This window comes from Pinus tabuliformis, chromosome J (genome assembly GCF_031772625.1).
Source record: "Pinus tabuliformis cultivar Carrire ecotype Pingquan chromosome J, CPIR1, whole genome shotgun sequence".
NCBI classification, from domain to species: domain Eukaryota; kingdom Viridiplantae; phylum Streptophyta; class Pinopsida; order Pinales; family Pinaceae; genus Pinus; species Pinus tabuliformis.
This window is the reverse complement of record NC_142295.1, coordinates 208194345-208220163: the sequence shown is the minus strand read 5'-3', so window position 1 is coordinate 208220163 and position 25819 is coordinate 208194345. Positions and strand designations below refer to the sequence as shown.

General features: G+C 42.9%; 1 protein-coding gene across 1 annotated transcript in view; it reads left to right on the top strand.

The window, feature by feature from the left end:
* Positions 1 to 25819, top strand: part of LOC149226416 (fanconi anemia group D2 protein) — a 198124-nt gene that overhangs the window by 55388 nt on the left and 116917 nt on the right. Inside the window, exons 7-8 of the mRNA XM_089380195.1 lie at positions 3142 to 3237; positions 3375 to 3478. Of these exons, the coding sequence (XP_089236321.1) occupies positions 3142 to 3237; positions 3375 to 3478 (200 nt within the window). The remainder of the gene's footprint in view (positions 1 to 3141; positions 3238 to 3374; positions 3479 to 25819) is intronic.

Sequence of the window (25819 nt, the reverse complement as noted above, 5' to 3'; positions counted from 1 at the left end):
TCATTTTCTCATCATCACTTTGGATTGGATCTCTTCTCTCTCTTGAGAATTTCACACTTTTTCTTGGAGGATGAATTGGAGCTCTATGGATGAATTTTGATGTGTGGATTTGGTTTATCTTATCTTGGAGCTTCTCTATTGTCAAATTGTGGATGTTTGGATATGTTCTATTACATGTAAGTACATGTTGTCAATACTATTCTTGTTTTACTTTGTCATATACATTGGATTGGGATTTTCACTATTTTTAGGGGTAATTGCTGCATGCATTTATTGCTTAAATTGTGGAATTTTCCTCTATATAGCATCTCTCAATGTATGGGCCATGTGATTTGAATGAAATCTCCTAGGGATAATTCTATCAACAAATTTATCTTGATAAGCCATCACCTTTTGCACATCGAAGTATAAAAGCTGCAAGATTGCTTCTCTTTGACCTAGAAGGCTAGCAAAGTAGTCTTGAGGTCTCCTTGACTAAGAACCAAAGGTGCTCAGTAATATTTATCATAGACTCCATTCTCCCAAGACTAGGGCACTGAAATACTAAGAGATGGTCACCCTAAATCAATTATTTTTCACCTTTTCCTAGGTCTAGGCAAGTTGGGTCACCTAGGGCATCATTTCCCCGACAAGATACCCCTTTAATAAGTTCAATCTCATAGCATGTCCTGCGATGGTATCACCTCAAGGCGTCCTCCAGTTTTGAAGCCATTCCGATGATGGAGTTGTGATAAAATCCAAGCCCTAGCTCTGAGATCAAACTTTGCCCTTATATCCTTAAGGCTAGTGCCTCATAGGATCAATTCAACACCTTTAAGTGAATATCCTTTCATTGATGTTGATCCTTTCCCCCTCCTTGCCTAGCTTAAGAACATCATTGGTTGCTAAACTCTTACCTCCTAACCTAGGCTGGGTCCACTTGGTCCCATGTGGTCCCATTCCTTTGAAAAGACAATTCTTCAAGAACCATCTGGGATACCAATTTCAATAAGGATTTTAGGGATTGGGAAACTCTTTCACAAGTCATATCCCCTAAACCTAACCCTCAAATCCTCCCATCCTTCTCCTAGAAGACATTGTACCTTGCTTAGAAAGCAAGCAAGCTCTGTTCTTCAACCTTTTCTAGAAAGGGAATATTTGGGTCACTGTACGTCCACTTGTTGATTTATCCTTCATTTGTGACAACATATATACCAGGTCTCCTCCCATCGGTGAAAGTCTGTAAATAGTAGGGAACCTTAGTTGAGGTGACAGTGGGCTAAGTCTCCATTTGTTGCCCTTGGTCTAGCATTTTCCCCTTTAGGTCCCTTGTTAGTTTGAGTGGTAATAGGAACGAAAGGATGTTTCACTTCTGGGAGAGACAATTTTGGAGGGGAATGTCAAAGTGTACCACAACTGCCACTTCCCTAGAGACAAACAACTAGGGAACAACATGGAAGGCAACCCACTTTAGCTTCCCCACCTTAGCTTGAGGAGTTGCACCTTCGACCCTAGGCTTAACCTTAACCTGTCCACCTATTGCTTCAAGGGGAAGAGCATCAATGGTGATCTTTTCCCATAAAAGAGGTAGAGGAAATCATTGATACCTCACTGCATTATGATTATCCTTGTCACGTGAGCTCCTTGTCTTGTAGAAGTCCTCAAACCATTTACACTCTTTTGGCCTAGTAAGATCATACAATAAAGGGTTTAATGTGTGAACCAAACACTTAGACGAAATGGTGTCAGGATGCACGTATGCATTGATTTTTCTTGTTCCCTTACAATTAGTTGCATTATTTCTAAATGCTTAAATCATGTTGGATACACCATCACCATTAGTGGGTGTGTCTACCTTTCTTGAGTTTGCAAGGAGCAAGGCACACTCATAGAGGGTAGGTACCATTTTTTAATGCTTGGAAATGCATTGCCTAGATGAATTGCTTGAGAGTGTGATTCTGGAGGAGGAATTCCCCCAAACAAGGTGTTGTACATATCCTTGGATAGGAAGTTGCAAATTGACACTATCAAGGATATAGATGTAAGAATTATTGACACATGAAATGTGGTATTGAGGAACCATTATGTGGTCAAATGTTATAAGAGAGCAACATTTACAATAGATTGGAAAAATTACAACAGTGCATGGAATCAAAGTAATCAGCTATGCGGCATCAAACTATTAAGGATTGAAACATAAATCAGTTATAGATGGATTGATAATCAACAATGGCATCAAGAGAATGAGGAAATCCTATTATTTTTTTAATGTGTAATGTATGTAACAAGATAACTCTAAGGACAAAGCTTTTCTAAGGGGTTACTATGTAATATATGCAGTGACTCTAATTGGGATGTAGCGGGGTCAAATGCATATGCAAATGGTAGGTCGGCTTGGTAATGGGCCTACACGGGTAATAAGTAAGAACTAGCATATGTAAAAGGTCAATAGAGTCATTATTACATATATCGACTTATGATTTTGATATATAAATGCATTTGCTTATTTGGAGTTCTTCTCCTAATATCCATTGGCTTATTCTATAACTCATCATATTCTTACTCTTGAGAGTTGTGCTCCATGCCCATATCTGGTGTAGATTGTGTATATGTAGGTTTATCATGATTCAATATGGGTCATGTTTATGACAGTAGACAAGCAAAAAAATAAACATGAGACGTGCATTTGCACCCTTAATGATATAATAAAAGGACTTGTTACTTGAATGTGAAAAAATGAAAATGAGATCATATATTTATATCTATCCCATGATATAAGCAGCAGAACCACAAGCATAGGAGCCAAATAAGGCAGGCTCAGAATATTATTAATAAATTACGAATAGTCTCTTTGGAGCCAGGCCATGGGTAAGCGTGGCTCAAAATAACCTTGATTGCCATCAATCAAGTATAGATCCATTGTATTCAAGTGCCATTCCTGTATGATCCAGTCTGCAGTTTGATAAGCTTCCATAGAATGAAGTACCCCCATTTCTGATCAAAGCATGGTTTGCAAGCCATGACATAGTTAACTTTTGTACCTTGTTGGGTGTATGTTTCAAATATGATATAGTCATGATAAATCATACTTTAAGATTCATGGTTACTTTGTTTGAACATTGATTCTAATATTTTGTGGTTTACATTGTTTAATGATCTCAGATTTTATTTGGAGATGCATGGAAATCTTTAGCTAAAGGTCAGAAGCATATAATATGCCTTTCACTTTACTATGGAATAAGCTGGATAAGGGAGTTGGTAAGCATTATGTTACAAATAAATCATCTGTAGTTGGCCATTGTGATGTGTCTTCTCACATACAATTGATGGACAAAGAAGTAGAGTTCTAAACTGATTTCTTTTGAACATATTGGTCTGTATATGTTAATTAACAGATAAATGCCTTTTCTACACAAATTGCTGACCAAATGGAGAGTATGACACAATTTACGAGGGAAGAAACAGCTGCAAAATTATTGAAACGCATGAGAAATTTATTGTGAGTTCATTCAATAAACATCCTTTGGAGCTACTATCTCAATTGAATGTTAGGGTTGTTTAGATATCATCAAATTGTTTCTAGATTCCATTACTGAATGTGTTTCCTAGTTGATAAATATTGGAATCTCATTTGCTCAAGATATTATTGTGGATGTACATTTCGTTCTGATGTTCTTTTTATTTAATGTAATGTTGAGTTGATGAAAAAAAACATTATTTAGAAGAGGGGTGTTATTCTTACATTGCATTTTCTAGCAATCTCAGCATTTTGACTTTCCATTATGTTATCTAATTCACATCATTCTCCATTATTAGTCTACTATGTTGCTTCTCTATGCGATTAATTGCATACATCACAAGTTCTTGACGAATTAAAATTATCTAGGTTAAACAAGTAACTCACACCATAAATCCTAGTATCCTTTTTCAAATTTGATTTGTCTAATTTTGTTGAATATTCAATTCTTTGAATGTCTAAGTATATTCAATATTTGACTATATCTGACAGATGTGTTATTGTTATTATTGGAAATATATCAAGTATAAACTGATTTTTTTCTATGAAAGAGAAAATAAAGGCAGAAGGCTATGTACAAACATGATTGATATCCCCTTCCTCAACGCTATTAAAATAGTAATAAAAGTAGAATGGACATCTCTGCAGATATCTTTTAGCTATCAATTACATACATGCATCTTCCTGCCAAACATGATAAAAACAGGAATCAAATTGACCACATCAGGCAAAACATGCTTACATCTTGGTCTCCAAATAGTGAACAATGTGGTGACTCTTAAGCCTTAAGGGAATGATAGACTCCTGAGAAAGCTGACATCACTAAGTAGTGGGACTCCCCTAAAAGAGCTGCTCCCCACTGAATTCTCCCCTGAAAGATCGTGCAATGCTGCACTTCGATCTGCCTCTATTCTAGGAAGTCTAGTATAAATAGAACATTTTTATTTATAAGAGAAAAAGCAATAGCAATTTCATATATATATATATATATATATATATATACAGAGAGAGAGGAGAGAGGTCAAATCACATGGGAAGGTCATGAGAATATGAAGAACACTCAGCAAATTTCAGATCATCATCTGGATGCATTTTGTAGCTTGAGCATACATTTTGGCAGTGTTACCCACCACTTGTGGTTAGTATATATAGGAGAAAAGTTTTCTCCTAGATGGTCCTCAGCGATAGCTAGCAGCCCCTTGCAGCCCCCAGATAGCTCAATGTACCATTTTCTCTGCCACCTGAGCCTGCCGTGTGGTCCCTCTCCCATTTGTTATGAATGCATGTTTGAAGGTGGGCCTTCTGACCCCAAAGGTATGACTCAAGGTTGCACGAAACGGGGAAACGGGTACGAGTTTCCGAAACGGGAAGCGATACGAAACGTGAACTCCCCAAATTTTGGAATCGGGGAAACACGAATATATATATATATATATATATATATATATATATATATATGATTGCAAACGGGGAAACATATATATATATATATATATATATATATATATATATATATATATTAGGACATTTAAGAAATATGTGCAATCATAAAGCATATATGATACATTCTAATTTATTACATTATGATAAAACTGTCAATTGTCAATGCATAAACTATAAGTATTTAAATTTGCATCATATTTACTCATGAATAATCACATAATGAAAATAGAAATATCCAAAATCAGCCACGAGAAATTTCTAATTTCTTGTCTCATGCTTGATTGGGAGTCTCCTCCTACATAGTCGAACGACCTTAATGCTCTTGAGTAAATACAAGTTTCATACCCTAGTACCCTACATTCTCTTGATTATTGGGAGTCTCCCTTGCATAGAGGGCTTGGTTCTCTTGATTAAATACAAGTTCCATACGTTAGTACATGATAAAATCCAATGGAAACATTGCAACCCCCCCAATCCTGAAATCCTGAAAAACAGCTAAGTCTGCTGGATTTTGAGTGAGATCTAAAATTCTACTTTCTGCATATGAAATCCAATGAGGGCGAAACCACTCTCAAACATCCTGAGTCATTTCATGGTAATGTTAAAAATTTAAGTAAAAGGATGAAAATGAAAAATAAAGGAGAATATCACTTTTACTTTAAGAATTTAACATTACCATGAACTGCATATCAACACTAGGGCAAAAGTTCACTTTTATAACTTTAGACAGGCATCTGGAAGCAACTAGAAGTCACTAGGCTAACGTAAGAATAGATTAGAAAACAAATAAAAAAAAAAGTAAATGCTGAAACGTGGGTCGTACGGCCCTGAAACGCGTTTCAGGCCGTATTGGCCACGTTTCAGTTTCGTGAAACGTGGTAGTACAGCCTGAAACGCGTTTCAGGGCCGTACCAAACGCGTTTCAGCGTTTTGTACCCGTTTCCGTACGGAAACGCCCTTCTGCCCCACGTTTCCTGCAACATAGGTATGACTTTTCATTGGTATAGTTGAGTAGTTTTCCTTACTTGTCATGGGCACTCTTGGGCATGAATTGGTGGGGGATTTGATGGAAAGAGTGGGTTAGGTTTGTGTTCTTGTCTCTATTGCCTGATTTCGTGGTTACCCATGTATCCTAGTCCTGTGGGATCTTCTTTATTTGGCCATTAGCTTTAGGGTTGGCACTACATGGGAAATCTCGATTTTGGTTGTGTGGTCCTGCTTCTCAATACCACCTATATTACTCCCTATCCACTTATTTGAGCCCCATTCATCTCTTTTCCCATCCGGGTCCACGTGTCCATTGGGTCCACATAGGGTTAACCTCCCCATCCCCTTGTTCCATACCTTGGGTCGGGTGTCGAACGATGGATTGGAGGTTGATGCAGCTATAAAGAAAGTAAAAAGCATAATTTGGCCACTATCAATAGGAAATGTACCACAAAATGCAAAAGATGGTTGAAACACACAAATTTAGCATGTGGGCAAAAGTCGAACATTAGCCCATCACCTTGGTTCCTATGGGCCCTAGATGAGCCCCCTCCATCATTAAAGAACCTATGATTGTCCCAATCTTTGGTGGGGGTGATGAACTTCCCCACCTAAAGGGGGGTATCTTTTGCTACATATTACACATCATGCTCTCCATCCCCTGGAGCCCCAAGCAGTGATAAAGAAAAATCAATCAAAGGCAAAAGGCATGTGAAGAATGTTGATTTGGAGTAGCATTGGATGTGTTCTAGGCCTCAAATTTTGCAGGGAGGTTTGGGCACATGTATTCCAAAGAACCCAGAAAGTGTTTTGAGAAATTCCACCCATAAACAATTTTATTAAAATAATTAATATTTTTTAATGGGACTTTAAGTCTAAACTTAGGAAATTAAAAATATTAATGGGTATTAATCTAATTGTGGGTGTAACTTCTAGAAGAGGACAAGGATCAAGCTAAAATGATCTTAGCCATTGAATAACTTTTAATTTGGGCTGTTGAATGTCAACGAGAAGATTATTTAAGGAAGCTTGAGGGTCATTTGGAAAACACACCGAGAGATCAAGAGATTGAATTTCTGAAGTGAGATGTTCTCAGGAGGAAGTTCTGATCAAGGAGATTTCTTGCAGTTGAGGGGCATGGATAACATCCGGAGAGAGAGATTTTCTCAGCCAGAGAATCATCAACAGAGAGGCAGAGAGTGATCCAGTAGCCCAGACTCAAACGCTGAACCAGGGTCATGAAGGGCCATGCAGAGACATCGCAGAGAGTGAGAGAGAGTCCAAGATTTTGTTGGGGAGAGTCAGTTTTAGAAGCCGGGAGCCAGGGTGTGAGACCGGGAGGCTGAGAGCAGAGACTCTGGGCAGCAAATCGATCAGCAGACTGGGTGACACATTGCCTAGAGAGGTTGACGCAGGGACTGCGTACAGGCAATGTAGGGCTTGCCAGAGGCACTTCATTCTGTATACGGATCAACTGGGATTTTCTTAGTGATTGTGTGATGTAATCTCACAAATATTTTTGCCAGTATTTCTCTCTGTAACTAAATAACTTGAGAGGTATTCAGAGATGTATTCAAAATTTGCTACTGCTTAATAATAATAAACCCTCAGATCTATTGCACCGGTTTTCTCGCATTGGGATTTTTCGGGGATATTTATCCAAAAATAATGGTGTCAATTGTGTTGTATTTTCTTTCTTGCTCAGTCTCGTGTTTCCGCATATAATTTAATTAAGTGAAGGTTGCAGTGTATGTATTATGATATTTGCCATAGGAAACAAGTAGTAATTTGTTTAAAGGAATTTAACAAATAGGAGTAATATCTTCAGTTGTTGCAGTAGGGATTTCGGTTGAGGAATTTTCACATGGTATTGGAGCTGCAGGTGAAGCAAGAAGAGCAGAATTGGTAGATCCAACGCTTAATAGAAGAGGGAGTTCGAAAAAGCTGTAGGAGGCAGTAGTTTGAAACCCTAGAGGGGTTGCGCAGTCCAAGCCGGGAGGGCAGATTTTCGAGGCAGTACCTCTTCGAGAGAGTCGACAGAGAGAAGGGCTCCCAATTTGAATTTTTGCTGGGGAAGAGGGCATAGCGTTGAAGCCTCAACGTGACGAGACGCTGGTGGGACACAAATTTTTCTGCAAGTAGTTTGCTGGGCAGAAAATTGTTAGAAGAAAGAGGAGAAACACGACTGAGGGAATTTCTTACTCAGAGAATTCCTTGCCAAGGAATTCAAATTCTCTAGAGCTGAGCAACAATAAGGGGAAACAGTTGTACTAGTGCCATCGGGGAGTGCATAGGCTAGCCCAACAACAACAGAAAGGAGAGCGAAGGTCATTTGACTTTCTATTTTTGGTAGAAATGGCAACCAATGGCTTAAGGGATCAAGACAGGTTGGACGAAGCATCCAACTATGTTATCTAGAGGGCAAGAATGTCATTCCTTCTAGATGAGCATGTGCTCAAGGCATACGTCAACAACGTGGTGGCTGTCCTTGCAAATGCAGATCCATTGAAGAAGTACATATCAGAAATGGCGAAGGCCAAGAGTATGATCCTTGATGGAGTAAAGGATCACGTGGTGTGTCATGTCTCTAGCAGAGGGACTGCTAAGGAGATGTGGGATGCCTTGGCTACTTTATATTAGGGATATTCCGTGCTGTGAAAGATGTACTTGGAGCAAAAGCTGAGATTTGCTCAGATGCAGAAGGGGGAGCTTGTGGATCCGTTCCTCACAAAGCTGAAGGAAACCCGTGATGAGTTGTTTGTTGCGGGGCATACACCTCAGGATTTAGAATTGGTTATAGTGGCCCTCAATTCCATCTCAGATGAGTGGCAGGTCTTTGTCCAGAGTATCTTGGGCAGAGCAGCATTGTCGAATTGGGATGAGATGTGGGCAGCTCTAAAACAAGAGGAGTTGAGGAGAGACTTAGTCAAGGTCAAACTTGATGGAAGCAACAACAACAATGGGTTGAAGCCCAAGGAGGAGGATAATGCAATCCTTGCATCAAAGGGACAACAGGAACAACGCAGGCATAAGAAGGATGTATTGAAGATCAAGTGTTTTAGGTGTGGTGAGATGGGTCACTACGCTACACAGTGTCCTCTCAGGAAGAAGGACAAGGATAAGAAACACGATTTGAAGGCTGCACCTGCGAAGATCGAGGAAGAGGATTTTGCCATGATAGCCGAGATACCTCAAGATGGGAGGTGGGCTGATTTAGAACTGTAGTTCAAAAAAGCTACAAATGGGCAGGATCTTTGAGGAGTCCATCTCTTGGATCAATACCTTGCTACGAGAGCCCAGTTTTGCAGTAGTAGGATGAACTAGTGTCGGATGGTGCCGAGGAGTGTCGGAGAGACAATTGCAGTAGCTAGGAGCGCCAAAATCTGAGCAGCGTAGAGCAGAGTTGGCAGCAGTGCAAATGGCACAGAGCAGAGTTCAGCAACAATGCAGTAGATTCAGAGGGTCAATGTAGAGACTAACAACAGTTAGGCTCCAACATTCACGTGGTATCATATTGAACACAGTTAGTTCAGTACTTTTGGATGTTTTTCTGTTGCTATCAGCAATAGTTTGTGGTGCAGTAGCAGTGCTATTAGCTGCCTCTGCGTGGCCCTGCGTGAGCACTGGCTGCTCCTGCGTCACTATCTCTGGCTGCTTTGCTGCTCTCCCAACACTATCTCTGTCTCTCTGTACTCAATGCCCCTCAGCTGCTCTCACGATCACTAATTCTATCTCTCTTAGCAAACCTCGCTCTAGAGAATAGAATGACTGATCACTCTGGTGTATTCTCCAAGTGACCCTCAAGCCTCCTCTTATACTTTTCTTGTTGACAAATCAACGACCGAGATTAAGTCTCTGATCAATGGCTAAGATTAGATCTGGCTTGATCCTTGTCTTTTGGACCATTCTAACACAGATTCATATTAATACACATTAATATTTTATTTTCCCTAAGTTTAGACTTAGGGACTCCATTAAAAATATTAATTATTTTAATATCTCCTGATCTATTTAGAATCTGCCGAAACCCTTTCTGGGTATTGGAGATCTCATGTGCCCCAACCTCTCCACCAAATTTCGTGGCTGGATCACATCCGATGCTACCCCAAATCAACACTCCCTCTTAGCGAGGACTGTGCTCTAGCAATACCCCTCACTGAGTATTACTCTGATCATTCGGCATCGGTACCTGTGTTGATGCTAGGCCTTCCTGCCCAACATCTTCAGCACTGCTGCATCCTGTACTGTTGCCCATGATTCTGCCACTACCACTGCTAGATCTGTATGACAACTCCCTCTGCATCAGTGCTGCCGTTGGTCCTTTCTCTCAGCACTGCATCCGCATTGCACCTCCTCTCATCATGCGACATCGTGCTGTCCACTGCTACACTACAACTCAGTTACTGAGAAGTAAGTAACTGATCTCCCAATCTGACCTCCCTATTGGGCTAGAGACACCCACTAATGCTGAAGCTCCCTCTGCCGCTGACAAGTGCTCCCTCTCTGACTTCTGCATTGCTGCAACAACTCCCTGCATCTTGCACCGTTGCACACCTCTCTGTGCCATCCTGCACTGGTGCAACACTCCTGTGCCTCTCGCACTGCTGCAACTTGCTAGCCTCGCACTGTCTCGGGACTCCTGCACTGTAGCTCTCTCTGCCGCTCCATCCGCATCCGTCTCTACCTGACCCAGCCAGTCATGTTACTCCTCGACGGGGCTCCCGTAGCAAGGTCTAATTCAAGAGGCTGGGTATCTCGATGATCCTACCCCTCACCGCCTGTAGTCCATATGACTATAGCTTGATGTCTTCCCACTTTCGCTTAAGTGGCATGTGTGCACTCATGGCACAGTCATCGTCTGTCAAAACTTCTTTCTCTGCTCGTGCTAGTGCTGCCTTAGTCTCGAAAGACTCTCCCTTACTCTTCTTCCTTGGACACTATGTCACATAATGACCCAGCTCCCCACAGCGGAAGCACTTGATCTTGGAGAGATCTTTCTTCTTCCCCTTTTCCTGCTTTTCCTCAGATGCCAGGTCCACATCTTCCTCCTCCTGCTTGACTTTGATCCCCTTGCTGCCGCTACCGTCTTCGACTTCCGTTTGATATCTTCGTGGGGAAGAGCTACCCACATCTCGTCCCAAGGTGGAAGTGTCCCTCTTCCCAGTATACTCTGGACAAATACCTCCCAGTCTTCTAAGATAGCATTCGAGGCTGTCCTCACCATTAGCTCCTGAACCGATGTCGCCCCTATAGCAGTCAACAGATCTCGGATCTCATTCAGTGCTCCGAGGAAGTTGTCAATCGATTGTCCCTTCTTCATCTGATACGACCTCATCTGATTCTCAAGCTGTGTTCTTCACTGCATAGAAGTATGCTGGTACAACTTCCTTAGAGCCTCCCACATATCAAATGCCATTTCTTTCTTGACTATGTGTGGTACTACATGATCCTTCACCCCGTCAAGGATAATGCTCTTGGCCCTCGCCATCGCCTCCTCGTACCTGTCATTATCACTGGGGTCGACCGGGACAGCTATTACCTTCAAGGCGAAGTTCTTGACACGATTTTTGTCAAGTATGGATAAGATTCTGGCTTTCCAGACTGCGAAGTTCGATGCTCCGTCCAATATATCCTGGTCTCTTACTCCGTGTAGTGCCATGATATTCTTCTACTTCCCTCCTGGAAGTTCTCTATTTGAATCCACTGAGTCTCTACTTCCCGTCTGGAAGTTTTCTTTTGGACTCTCTCTGAGTCCTGATTTACCTCCTGGAAATCCTTCTGCTGCTTGTCGAGATGCCCCCCTACTCTGATCGTCTTGTGCAACCGCACCACTGATCCAGGTTCCTCGGTTAGAAACCCTCGGTAGCAACTCCTTTGGCCTTACTCTGTCAGGCACTGTTTTAACTACAGTACCTCACCAGCTCCACTCTGCAATATTCCCGCAGCCTTCTAAACTCGAACAACCTGAAGGTGAGAGCTCCTAGGCTCTGCGCAATCCTGACACTACAACCCGGCCTCCTCAACCAACTGCATCAGCCCTCTCAGTTACTGCATGGCTTTGTGTGAGCTTCTCTTGCCTTCCTTCACCTCCGTGTTGCGTCTTCCCGGCTCACCCTTGATGACACGATTGCGTCACCCTTCCTTGTTGCTGTTTTGCTAGAAACAACTTCTGTCGCCTCGAGGCCACTATTTTCTACTGCTATTGCTCCGCTCCACTGATGTCATTTAGTCCTCCTGTGATCTGTAATCACGCTCTGATACCATGTTGAAGTTTGTAAGTTTACTTAGTTAGAAACCCTCCATGCACTTTATCTGATTTATTCCTACCTACTTGTTATTTTCCTTAACAAGTTATTTACAATGTAAATACTGAAATAAACACTAGTGCATGCTCAACATATTATAGATCAACAACTAAAAGAAACAGAAACAAACATGCCATATGACACCATTATTTTTGGACTAATGTCCCCGGGAAAACCAATATGGGAAAACCGGTGCAGCCATCTGAAGGTTTTTTCATTAAGCAATATCAGAGTAAATCTCGGTGCTGAAATTGGCTTACCCAACAGAGAATTTCCTTGGCAGTAATACCTCTTAGTTTCTGACAGATCTCCTGGTTGAAACCCCGGATAAACCTTTTGGCAGCTAGTCAACACAAATTTGCCCTAGAAACCCCAGCGTCTGCCTATCTGCACTGCGTCAGCCTCTCCTTGCTTAGAACTGGCCCTGCGTTAGCCTATATAGGCCTGCGTCGGCCCCAGGAGGCCCTGCGTAAGTTCTCTGATCCTCTGCGTCAGCTACGTTGGCCTCTATGGTGCTCTTCGCAACACTTAGCTGCCTCCGCGTGGCCCTACGTGAACACTGGCTGCTCCTGCGTCACTATCTCTAGTTGCTCTGCTGCTCTCCTGGCACTATCTCTGCCTCTCTGTTTCTCTGTACTCAATGCCTCTCAGTTGCTCTCCCGATCACTAATTCTATCTCTCTTAGCAAACCCCGCTCTAGAGAATAGAATGACTGATCACTCTGGTGTATTCTCCAAGTGACCCTCAAGCTTCCTCTTATACTTTTCCTGTTGACATATCAACAGTCGAGATTAAGTCCCTAATCAATGGCTAAGATTAGATCTGGCTTGATCTTTGTCTTTTGGACCATTCTAACACAGATTCATATTAATACACATTAATATTTTATTTTCCCTAAGTTTAGATTTAGGGACTCCATTAAAAATATTAATTATTTTAATATCTCCTGATCTGTTTAGAATCTGCCCAAACCTTTTCTGGGTATTGGACATCTCATGTGCCCCAACCTCTCCACCAAATTTCGTGGCTAGAGCACATCCGATGCTACCGCAAATCAACAATTATTGTTTTGTAATGTTGAACAAGGCTTTATTGGGAATTTACATATTAGTAATCAGGAGAAGTTCAAGTGGTTGGATTCCCATTTGTTGAACCAATTCCAAGCTTAGATGAGAATTAAGAGAAAATAATTGCTATCGTTGTGAGAAAAGTGTATGGGGTCCGTTACAATTCGATTTAGTGGTCCTAGAAAGTTCCTTCAAGACACTAAGGTATTATGACACAGGACAAGTGCCCATTGTCAACTCGGCACAAGTCCCCACTCTATAAGACCAACTCCTACATATGGTTATGGCAGTCTTTCCTACTATATGCACATAAAGGTTCATACAAGATGAGTAAACTAGTGCCTAACTATGATGTCTAGGTGAACGTCGGAGATAATTGTTTTAGTTTTATTGATATTTAAGTGAAATTAAATGCAAAAATAACATAGACCGACAAGTAGAACACTCCAACTGCAAAAAATAAGTCTAGAAATAGTACAAAGTCGAGTGATGAATGATATTCCCAGTTGAAGGATGATTTTCCTTGAGTTACTTCCTTGTAAGTGGCTGAAAATGGACAATAATATCGCTGTCTTGTGCTTTTCATACCTGCAAAAGTAGGAAAAAACCCATAAAACAACAAACAAAATGTCCTTCAGGGGCCACCCACAAGTGTGGAAACGCGCTAAATTAATGGATTTGTGGGTGGGAATGCTCTAGCAAACAAGTCACTATCAACTAAAAATCACCTAACACTTCAGATCTGCAAGTAACTTAAAGTTTCCAACAATTTAGAAACCATTGGGACAAAACAGTGTTGAGACATCAATGCTAGTAGAATTGGGATTAGATTTCTCTTTCTTGATAATTACTTGTGAATTATGTTGGCTTCTTTTGCTTATTTGTTATATTATCTTTCATCAAGCAATTACCAAATTATGTGTGTATGAAGATCACAAAAACACAAGACACAAGATGTAGGGACTCTGCCAGGGAAAAACCCCTATCTAGGCGAAGACCCAGTCGAAATCTCTTCCTTCAATAGTTTTCTTGAGACTCTTCAACCTAGACACAGACCTCCTCCAACCACCAAGTCAACCTCACACTTCAGATCTGCAAGTAACTTAAAGTTTCCAACAATTTAGAAACCATTGGGACAAAACAGTGTTGAGACATCAATGCTAGTAGAATTGGGATTAGATTTCTCTTTCTTGATAATTACTTGTGAATTATGTTGGCTTCTTTTGCTTATTTGTTATATTATCTTTCATCAAGCAATTACCAAATTATGTGTGTATGAAGATCACAAAAACACAAGACACAAGATGTAGGGACTCTGCCAGGGAAAAACCCCTATCTAGGCGAAGACCCAGTCGAAATCTCTTCCTTCACTAGTTTTATTGAGACTCTTCAACCTAGACACAGACCTCCTCCAACCACCAAGTCAACCTCTTCTTCCAGCAACTTCGACCCAGATTTTCGACCTTGAAGCTGCAGGACTTTGACCTAGCAGATGGCAGCGTTAGTAAGTTTGACTAGACAAAGAAAATTTCGATCTCCCAGAGGAATCCAAACAAGAGAGAGATAGAGAGCCCAAAACTTCGATTTTCTCTTTTCCTTTCTCTTTCTCCAACTTCGCACTTCTTTCAGCCTCCTTTCATTCTTTACACTTTTCCAACTCTTTCTTCTAGATATCGAACTTATGAGTGAGTGAGATAGTGCTCCAAATGAATTTGATCTCCTTGTATATATAGGCTTGAGGTGAGGTCAAATTGCTCTGTTTGAGGCTGACTTGATCTCCTTGAGGCCGACTTGGTGTGGAGGTGTCAAATACCTAATTTGACTCAATACTAAATCTTTTTACATGATTCAAAAGCCTAAGAAGGGTCTCATAATATGTACAATGGCTCTAATGACTCAATATAAATACTAGAAGTCCTCAATCGGGATTTTGACCTAAAACATGATGACCCAAGTGTGAAACCCATGGTTTAATAAGTCATAATAATAATAATAGAAATATTTTCATTCTTTGGGTAAATATATTTTATTGTGAGTCAAATACATTTATGAAGACCGAACCTAGTTACATATTTCAACAAACAGGGGTTATATGATAAATCTCCTTAAGGGTAAAACCCAAAAAAATTCCAACAATAAATTTTACTTTATAACAGCTAGAAAGTGTGCTTTTACTCTAGACTAACTAGTGATATGACATATAATAAAATTTGGAATAAATAAAGGGGTTTTTGACTGAAAGTATTTAGTTGCATCAATGTTGATTTGGGGTAGCATCGAATGTGCTCTAGCCATGAAAATTGGTGGAGAGGCTAAAGCACATGAGATCTCCAATACCCAGAAATGGTTTGGGCAGATTCTAAACAGTTTGAGAGATATTAAAATAATTAATATTTTTAATGGAGTCTGTAAATCTAAACTTAGGGAAAATAAAATATTAATGTGAATTAATATAAAACTTTGTTAGAAGGGTCCAAAAGTCATGGATCAAGCCAAAGTTAATCTTAGCCATTGATTAGGGACTTAATCTCGGTCGTTGAATTGTCATGAGAAAAGTATAAGAGGAGGCTTGAGGGTCACTTGGAGAATACACCGAGTTGATCAAGATTAAGATTTTCTGGGGCAGGGTTTGCTGAGGAAGTCGAAAGAGTGATAAGAGATTGCAGTTGAGGGGCAGTGAATATAGAAGCAGAGAGGTAGAGATAGTACCAGGAGGATTAGCGCAGAAGCTGGGAGAGAGGGATGCAGAGCAAGCCAGAGGTTCACATAGAGCCAACCAGGGCTCACGCAGAGGCGGCTAGGAGCTACGCAGTGCTTCAGAGAGCCAGTGTGGGTGACGCAGAGGCTGTAAGGGCTGACGCAGGGCAAGCCAGGGTAACGTTGGGTAGACACTGGGCTAGAAGGGGAAGACATAGTCCCTAGAGGCTGACGCTGGAGTTTTCTTGGCGCAGATTGGAGCTGGGAGTTGTCGGAGTGTTTATCCGAGGTTTCAGCCGAAATATCTGCTTTTGAGTAGAGAGGTACTATTGTCGAGATTATTCTTTGTTGGGTGAGCTGGTTTTGGCACCCAGATTGTATTAAAAAACTGCATAATAATAAAACCCTCAGATAGTTGCATCGGTTTTCCTGCATTGGGTTTTTCCGGGGACATTGGTCCAAAAACAACAGTGTCACTTGTGTGCTTGTTTTGTTTCCTTCATTTGATGATCTATAATGTGTTGAACATGTACTTGTATTTATTTTCAGTATTTACATGGTAAATAACTTGTTAATTAATCAGAACAAGTAGGTAGAAATAAATCAGAAAAGTACATGAAGGGTTTCTAACAGGTTAGACTTAGAAATTCCAACATGGTATTGGAGCGTGGTTGCAGATCACAGAAGAACTGAGGGCATCAGTCGAGTAGAGCGGGAGCAACAACAGAAACAACTGTCCCGAGTGACAAAAGTTGTTGCTAGTGGAGAAGCAGCAAGGAAGGGGTGACACAGTGTTTGCGTCATCAAGTTTAAGCCGGGAAGAGGATCAATGCAGTGGCAAAGGGGAGCAAACTCGACCTCTACGCATTGCCTGATCATCTTTCTTAGTCAGGAAGGATTGACGCACGTGGCCAGGAGGTGTGATTTTTGCTGGTGCTAGGATTGCACATAGCCTAGAAGCTCTAATCTTCAGTGTGCTGGGGCTTACGAGGTTGTGGGTAAGTTGTAGAGTGATGCTGGTGGGGTACTGTAGTCAGAACAATACCTAATAGGGCAAGACCAAGGAGGAGGGAGATGCTACCGAGGATTTCTAGCCAAGAAATCCGGATCAGTGGTGCAACTGCACTAAAGATCAGAGTGGGGGCATCTCGACATGGGCAGAGGGGTTTCCAGGAGGTAAATCAAGACTTAGAGGGAGTCACACCGAGAACTTCCAGAAAGGAAGTAGAGGAGCAGCAAGATGGCAGTGAACGGGGTAAGAGAACAAGACAGATTGGATAGAGCCTCAAACTTCGTAGTCTGGAAGGCCAAAATCTTATCTGTTCTAGACAGGAACCGTCTCAAGCAATTCGCCTTGAGGACAATAGCGGTCCCAGTTGACCTGGCTGATAATGATAAGTACGCGGATGCAATGGAGAGGGCCAATAGCATCATCCTTGACGAGGTCAAGGACCATGTAGTACCACACATTGCCGAGAAGAATACGACAAATGAGATGTGGGAGGCCCTAAAGAAGTTGTATCAACATACTTCCGTGCAGAGGAAGATGCTACTAGAAAATCAACTGTGGTCATACTAGATGCAGAAGGGAGAACAGATCGACCCCTTCCTCGATCGATTGAAGGAGATCCGAGATCTGCTGACTTCCGTAGGAGCCACACCAGATCAAGAATTGATGGTGAGAACAACCCTGAACGCAGTCTCAGAAGACTAGGACGTGTTTGTCCAGAGCATACTAGGCAGGGCGACCCTTCCAGATTGGGAGGAAATGTGGGCGGCTCTTTGCCAAGAAGAGATCAGAAGGCTAAGCAAGGCGGGAAGCAGTGGCAAGGGGATCAGAATCAAGAAGGAGGAAGAGGAGGATGCTGCCCTAGCATCTGAGGGAAAGCAGGAGAAACGAAAGAAGAAGGACCTTTCCAAGGTCAAATGCTTCAACTATGGGGAACTGGGTCACTATGCGAGCCAGTGTCCGAGGAAGAAGAGCAAGGGAGAGGCTTCCGACACCAAGGCTGCGCCAGCAAGGGCAGAGAAGGAATTGGAGACTGATGATGACTCTGCCATGAGTGCTTACACGCCACTTGAGCGGAAGTGGGGAGACATTGAGCTGTAGTTAGACGGACTACAGGTGATGGGGGCCAAGTTCCTCGAGCTACCCAACCTCTTGGATTATACCTTGCTACGGGAGCCCCGAAGAGAAGTAGCAGGATTGACGGAGATGTCAGAGTTGGGAGATCAGTTACTTACTTCTCAGTAATTGAGTTGCAGTGTGGCAGTTAGCAGTGGCAGTGCTATGGGTAGCATGATGCAACATGATGAGAGGGGTTGTAGTACAGATTCAACAGTGGTAGTGGCAGTGGCAGGGCCATGGGTAGCAGTACATGATGCATCAGTGCAGAGGATGTTGGGTAGCAGGCCTAGCATCAGCACAGGGACCGATGTCGGATGATCAGGGTGATGTTTAGTAAGGAGTATTACTAGAGCACAGTTCTCACTAAGAGGGAATGCTGATTTGGGGTAACATCGGATGTGATCTAGCCACGAAAATTGGTGGAGAGGCTAAAGCACATGAGATCTCCAATACCCAAAAATGGTTTGGGTAGATTCTATACAGTTTGAGAGATATTAAAATAATTAATATTTTTAATGGAGTCCCTAAGTTTAAACTTAGGGAAAATAAAATATTAATGTGAATTAATATAAACTTGTGTTAGAAGGGTCCAAAAGTCATGGATCAGGCCAAAGTTAATCTTAAACGTTGACTAGGGACTTAGTCTCGACCGTTGAATTGTCAACGAGAAATGTATAAGAGGAGGCTTAAGGATCACGTGGAGAATACACCGAGTTGATCGCGATTTCGATTTTATGGGGCAGGGTTTGCTGAGGAAGTCGAAAGAGTGATAAAGAGATTGCAGTTGAGGGGTAGTGAATATAGAAGCAGAGAGGCAGAGATAGTACTAGGAGGATCAGTGCAGAAGCCGGGAGAGAGGGACGCAGAGCAAGCCAGAGGTTCACATAGAGCCAGCCAGGGCTCACGCAGAGGCAACTAGGAGGTGCGCAGTGCCTTAGAGAGCCAACGTGGGTGACACAAGCCAGGGTAAGGCTGGGCAGATGTTGGGCCAAAAAGGGCTGATGCAGTCCCTTGAGGCTGACGCTGGAGTTTTCGTGGGCCAGATTGGAGCTAGGAGTTGTCGGAGTGTTTATCTGGGGTTTCAGCTAGAATATCTGCTTCCGAGTAGAGAGGTACTACTGCTGAGATTATTCTCTGTTGTGTGAGCCGGTTTTGGCACCCAGATTGTATTCAGAAACAACATAATAATAAAACCCTCAGATAGCTGCACCGATTTTCCCGCATTGGGTTTTTCCAGGGACATTGGTCCAAAAACAACGGTGTCACTTGTGTGCTTGTTTTGTTTCCTTCAGTTGATGATCTGTAATGTGTTGAGCGTGTACTTGTATTTATTTTCAGTATTTACATGGGAAATAACTTGTTAATTAATCAGAACAGGTAGACAAAAATAAATCAGAAAAATACATGAAGGGTTTCTAACAGGTTAGACGTAGAAATTCCAACATGGTATCGAATCGTGGTTGCAGATCACAAGAGAACTGAGGGCATCAGCCGAGCAGATCAACAACAACAGAAACAGTTGTCCTGAGTGACAAAAGCTGTTCCTAGCGGAGAGAAGCAGCAAGGAAGGGGTGACGCAGTGCCTGCACCATCAAGTTTGAGCTGGGAAGAGGATCAACGCAGTGGCAAAGGAGAGCAAACTCGACCTATGCAGTGCCCGGTCATCTTTCTCAGTCAGGAAATATTGACGCCCGTGGCCAAGTTGTACGGATTTTGCTGGTGCCGGGATTGCGCATATCCTAGAAGCTCTATCCTTCACTTTGTTGGGGCTTAGGAGGCTGTGGGTAAGTTGCAGAGTGAAGTTGGTGGGGTACTGTAGTCAGAACAATACCTAACAAGGCAAAACCAAGGAGGAGGGAGTTGCTACCAAGGATTTGTAGCCGAGAAATTCACATCAGTGGTGCAGCTACACTAAGGATTAGAGTGGGGGCATCTCAACATTGGCAGAGGGGTTTCCAGGAGGGAAATCGAGGCTCAGAGGGAGTCACACCGAGAACTTCCAGAAAGGAAGTAGAGGAGCAGCGAGATGGCAGTGAATGGGGTAAGAGGCCAGGACAGACTGGACGGAGCCTCAAACTTCGTAGTCTGGAAGACAAGAATCTTATCCGTTCTAGACAGGACTGTCTCAAGCAATTTGTCTTGAAGACAATAGCAGTCCTAGTTGTCCCGACTGATAACGTTAAGTACGAGGATGCAATGGCGAGGTCCAAGAGCATCATCCTTGACAGAGTCAAAGACCATAAAGTACCACACATTGCCGAGAAGAATACGACAAATGAGATGTGGGAGGCCCTAAAGAAGTTGTATCAGCATACTTCCGTGCAGAGGAAGATGCTACTAGAAAATCAGCTATGGTCATACCAGATGTAGAAGGAAGAATAGATCGACCCCTTCCTCGGTCGATTGAAGGAGATCCGAGATCAACAGACTTCCATAGGATCCACACCTGATCAAGAATTGATGGTGAGAACAGCCCTGAACGCAGGCTCAGAAGAATAGGAGGCTTTTTTCGAGAGCATACTGGGTAGGGCGACCCTTCCAGATTGGGAGGAAATGTGGGTGGCTCTTCGCCAAGAAGAGATCAGAAGGCTAAGCGAGGCGGGAAGCAGCGGCAAGGTTATCAGAATCAAGGAGGAAGAGGAGGATGCTGCCCTAGCATCTGAGGGAAAGTTGGAGAAACGAAAGAAGAAGGACCTCTCCAAGGTCAAATGCTTCAACTGTGGGGAACTGGGTCACTATGCGAGCCAGTGTCCGAGGAAGAAGAGCAAGGGAGAGGCTTTCGAGACCAAGGCTGCGCCAGCAAGAGCGGAGAAGGAATTGGAGACAAATGATGTTTGTGCCATGAGTTCTCACACGCCACTTAAGTGGAAGTGGGGAGACATCGAGCTGTAGTCTGACGGATCACGCAGGATCCTTGAGGTACCCAACCTCTTGGATTATACTTTGCTATGGGAGCCCCGAAGAGAAGTAGCAGGACTGACGGAGATGTCAGAGTTGGGAGATTAGTTACTTACTTCTCCGTAACTGAGTTGCAGTGCAGTAGTTAGCAGTGGCAATGCTATGGGAAGCACAATGCAGCATGATGAGAGGGGTTGCAGTAGAGATGCAATAGTGGCAGTGGCAGGGCCATGGGCACTAGCACGAATGTAGAGGGAGTTGCCGTACAGATGCAGCAGTGGCAGTGGCAGTGGCAAGGCCTTGGGTAGTAGTACATGATGCATCAGTGCAGAGGATGTTGGGCAACAGGGCTAGCATCAGCACAGGGACCAATGCCGGATGATCAGGGTGATGCTCAGTAAGGAATATTACTAGAGCACAGTCCTCGCTAAGGGGGAGTGTTGATTTGGGGTAGCATCGGATGTGCTCTAGCCACGAAAATTGGTAGAGAGACTAAAGCACATGAGATCTCCAATACCCAGAAATGGTTTGGGCAGATTCTAAACAATTTGAGAGATATTGAAATAATTAATATTTTTAATGGAGTCCCTAAGTCTAAACTTAGGGAAAATAAAATATTAATGTGAATTAATATAAAACTATGTTAGAAGGGTCCAAAAGTCATGGATCAAGCCAAAGTTAATCTTAGCCGTTGATTAGGGACTTAATCTCGGCCGTTGAATTGTCAACGAGAAAATTATAAGAGGAGGCTTAAGGGTCACTTGGAGAATACACAAAGTTGATCAAGATTTCAATTTTCTGGTGCAGGGTTTGCTAAGGAAGTCGAAAGAGTGATAAGAGATTACCGCTGAGGGGCAGTGAATATAGAAGCAGAGAGGCAAAGATAGTACTTGGAGGATCAGTGCAGGAGTCGGTAGAGAGGGACACAAAGCCAGCTAGGAGCTACGCAGTGCCTCAGAGAGCCAGCGTGGGTGACGTAGAGGATCTAAGGGTTGATGCAGGGCCTCTAGAGGCTGACGCAGGGCAAGCCAGGATAACCTTGGGCAGATGCTGGGCCAGAAAGGGCTGCCACAGTCCCTAGAGGCTGATGCTAGGGTTTTCGTGGGGCAAATTGGAGTTGGGAGCTGTCGGAGTGTTTATTTGGGGTTTCAACTGGAATATCTACTTCCGAGTAGAGAGGTACTATTGTCGAGATTATTCTCTGTTGCGTGAGCCGGTTTTGTCACCCAGATTGTATTCAGAAACTGGATAATAATAAAACCCTTAGATAGCTGCACCGATTTTCCCGCATTGGGTTTTTCCGAGGACATTGGTCCAAAAACAACGGTTTCACTTGTGTGCTTGTTTTGTTTCCTTCAGTTGTTGATATGTAAAGTGTTGAGCATGTACTTTTATTTATTTCAGTATTTACATGGTAAATAACTTGTTAATTAATCAGAACAAGTAGGTAGACATAAATCAGAAAAGTACATGAAGGGTTTCTAATGGGGTAGACATAGAAATTCCAACAATGAGCCCCACATGTGATTTTTTTACAGTGTTGTGCATATCATGATAATATCGGAATTATCGCGATATTATTACCAAACTGCCCCTCACTAATATCATCACCTTAAATTATTGCGATAATTTGCCTGTGTTGCCGCTTGATTCCACAACTAAGGTTAGTGTGGAGAAAATCCCTAACTTTAGTCGGTGTAGCATTGTGGGTGTTGATTTTGGTTAGCATTTGATGTGCTCTAGCTTCGAAATTTTGTGGAGGGGCTAGAATACATGAGATCTCCAAAACCCATAAATCATTTGGAGAAATTCTGCCCGGATGAGTATTTATGAAAATAATTAATATTTTTAATGGGTTCCTAAGTCTAAACATAGGAAAATAAAACTATTAATGGGTATTAATAAGAATATGTGTGAGAAGCTTCTAAGTGACAAGGATCAAGTCTGTTTTAATCTTAACCGTTGATTAGGGACTTAATCTTAGCCGTTGATTTATGAATAGGAAAAGTATAAGAGGAGGCTTGAGGGTCAGTTGGAAAGACACCAAGATATCAAAAGAGTTCGATTTTTCTAGGGCAAGGTTTGTTGAGAAAATCAAGCTAGTAATTTGAGTTGTAGTGAGGGGTAGTTTGGCAGAGGGACTTCAGTCCAAGGTCGAAGAATACATAGCAGAGAGGTGGAGAAGCACCAAGAGATACAACGTAGCTCCAGAGAGGTTGACGCAAAGGTCAGAGGGGCTGACGCAGGTTATGCAAAAGCTGGAGGGGCTGACACAAACCCTTAGAGGCAACACTAGTGTTTTTCTGTGGGGAAGATAGAGAGCAGTGCAACATATCGACTTTATGAGGAAGGGAGGCTCACTGAGAGGGTGATGCAGCTCCTAGAGGAGGTGATGCAATTCCAGCACAGAGCTCGGAGCAGTCATCATTGCCCAACACTGGGAACAACAGTTGTCATCTGTGGTGTTTGATCATCCAGTTGCTAGTATTGTCAAAATAACTGTCTCCGGATAGAGGTACTTCTGCCAAGGTTATTCTCTGTTGGGTGAGCCATATCTGGCAACCTAGTTGTATTCAACAATCTGCTTAATAATACAGACCCTCTATATGTTGCACCGGTTTTCCCAAATTGGGTTTTTCTAGGGACGATTGTCCAAAAATAACGGTGTCCCGTGTGTGATCGTCTCAATTTATTTCAGTTCATGATCTGCATGTATGTGTAGGCTGCAATAGTGTTTTTATCAATGTTTAGATAACTAAATAACTTGTTGAATGTAAAGAACAAGCAGGAGATGAATAACCAGTAATTGTAGTAAGATTTTTGATGTGTGGATTTAGAAATTCTCACATGGTATCAGAGCATTGTAGATCATAGGAGACTGAAGACACCAACCAAGAAATCAAAAGAATTTGCTGCAGAAAAGCAGCTGTCGCAAGAGACAGCGTTGTTCCAGAGCCAAAGATGCAAAAGGAAGAGTGACGTAGTGCAGAAGAGGTGATGTAGAGGTTGACGTAGTGCCTACGTCAACATTCTAAGCTAGGTGAGGGTGATGATGCAGTAGCTGGGAAGAGCCCACGTAGTAGTTGCGTCAGCTATCTAGGCCAATGCAAAAGCAGAGGGGAAAATCAGGTTCACGTAGAGCCATGCCATCTTTCCGAGTAGGAAGCATTGACACAATGGCCAGGAGGAGCTGATCCAACTCATGCAGGGATTGCACAAAGCCAGAGGGTCTCAGATTCTTCAGTTGCCGGGGCTAAGGGAGCAGAGCAGATTTCGATTTGAGGAGCTGGTGGAACGTTGTTTCTATTGGTGTAGAACAATGTCTGTGGAGACAGAGCCAAGGTAGAGGGAATCACTGCCTTGACAAATTTCTACCCAAGAAATCCTGATTCGGGTTGCAGCAGGCAAGGAGGAATGGAGAGGAGTGATTCAACAGTTGGCCGAAGGAATTTTGAGAGAGAAATCAGGACTCAAAGGGAGTCTAGAGAGGAACTTGTTCCTTAGAGGGTTTCTTGCGCCCAAGGAATCCAGATCCAAGTCCTGCTAGATTGACGACAGGAGAGGGAGAAGAGAACCAACCCTATTTTTTGAGCAGAGATGGCAATGAATGGGTTGAGGGATCAAGACAGATTGGATGGAGCATCCAATTTTGTCATTTGGAAGGCCAGGATCCTGGCAATCCTAGATAAACATCGCATCAAGGACTATGCTTTGAAACTGGTTGTTGTTCCGGTTGACGCTGATGTGGCACATAAGTATGAGGAGGCCTAGGCGAAGGCCTAGGCGAAGGCCAAGTGCACGATCCTAGACAGGGTCAAAGATCATGCAGTACCACACATTGCTGAGAAGGACACAACAAGGGAGATGTGGGAGACCCTAACCACCATGTGCCAGGGCTCATCTGTGCAACGGAAGATGCTATTAGAAAATCAGCTGAGACAATACCAGATGCAAAAAAGAGAGGAGATAAATCCCTTCCTTCTCAGGTTACAAGGGATTCGCGATCGGTTGACTTCCGTGGGGTCTACACCAGATCTTGAGTTCATGGTCAGGACTACCCTAAATGCAGTCACCAAGGATTGGGAGACATTTGTCCAAAGTATTTTGGGCAGAGCGACTCTCCCCAGTTGGGGGAGATGTGGGCAGGTCTTCGACAAGAAGAGCTTAGGAGGTTGACCAAGGCAGGAAGTAGCGGCAAGGGAACCCGAGTCAAGAAGGAGTAGGAGGATGCAACTCTCACATCAGCAGGACAACAGGGGCAACAAAAGAGGAAGAAGGACATAACGAAGGTTAGATGCTTCAATTGTGGGGAACTGCGACATTATGCCACTCAATGCCCCATGAAGAAAGGCAAGGGGAGGCTTCTGACTCAAAGGCTGCTCCAGCGAACATAGACAAGGATGTCGAGGATGACGATTGTGCCATGAGTGCTCATGCGCCTCTAGAGAAGAGGTGGGGCAATATGGAGTTGTAGTTGAGAGGACTACATGAAAGGGGCAGGATCCTTGAGGTGCCCAAACTCTTGGATCACATACAGCGATGAGAGCCCTTAACAACAGTAGCAAAATGACAGGCGTTGGTTGGAGCGAGGTGTGATGGAGCGACAGTAGCAGAGCTAGAGTGCCAAAGTCTGAGGCATCACAGTGGATGTTGTAGCAGTGCGAGAGGCACATAGCAGTTTGCAGCAACAGAGAGGGAGCACAGATTAGCAGTAGCAGTAGCTTCAACATCACAAGGCATTCAGACTGACCAGCATGTCAGTGTTGGGTGAAGTTTTAGTTACTTACTTCTCAGTAAC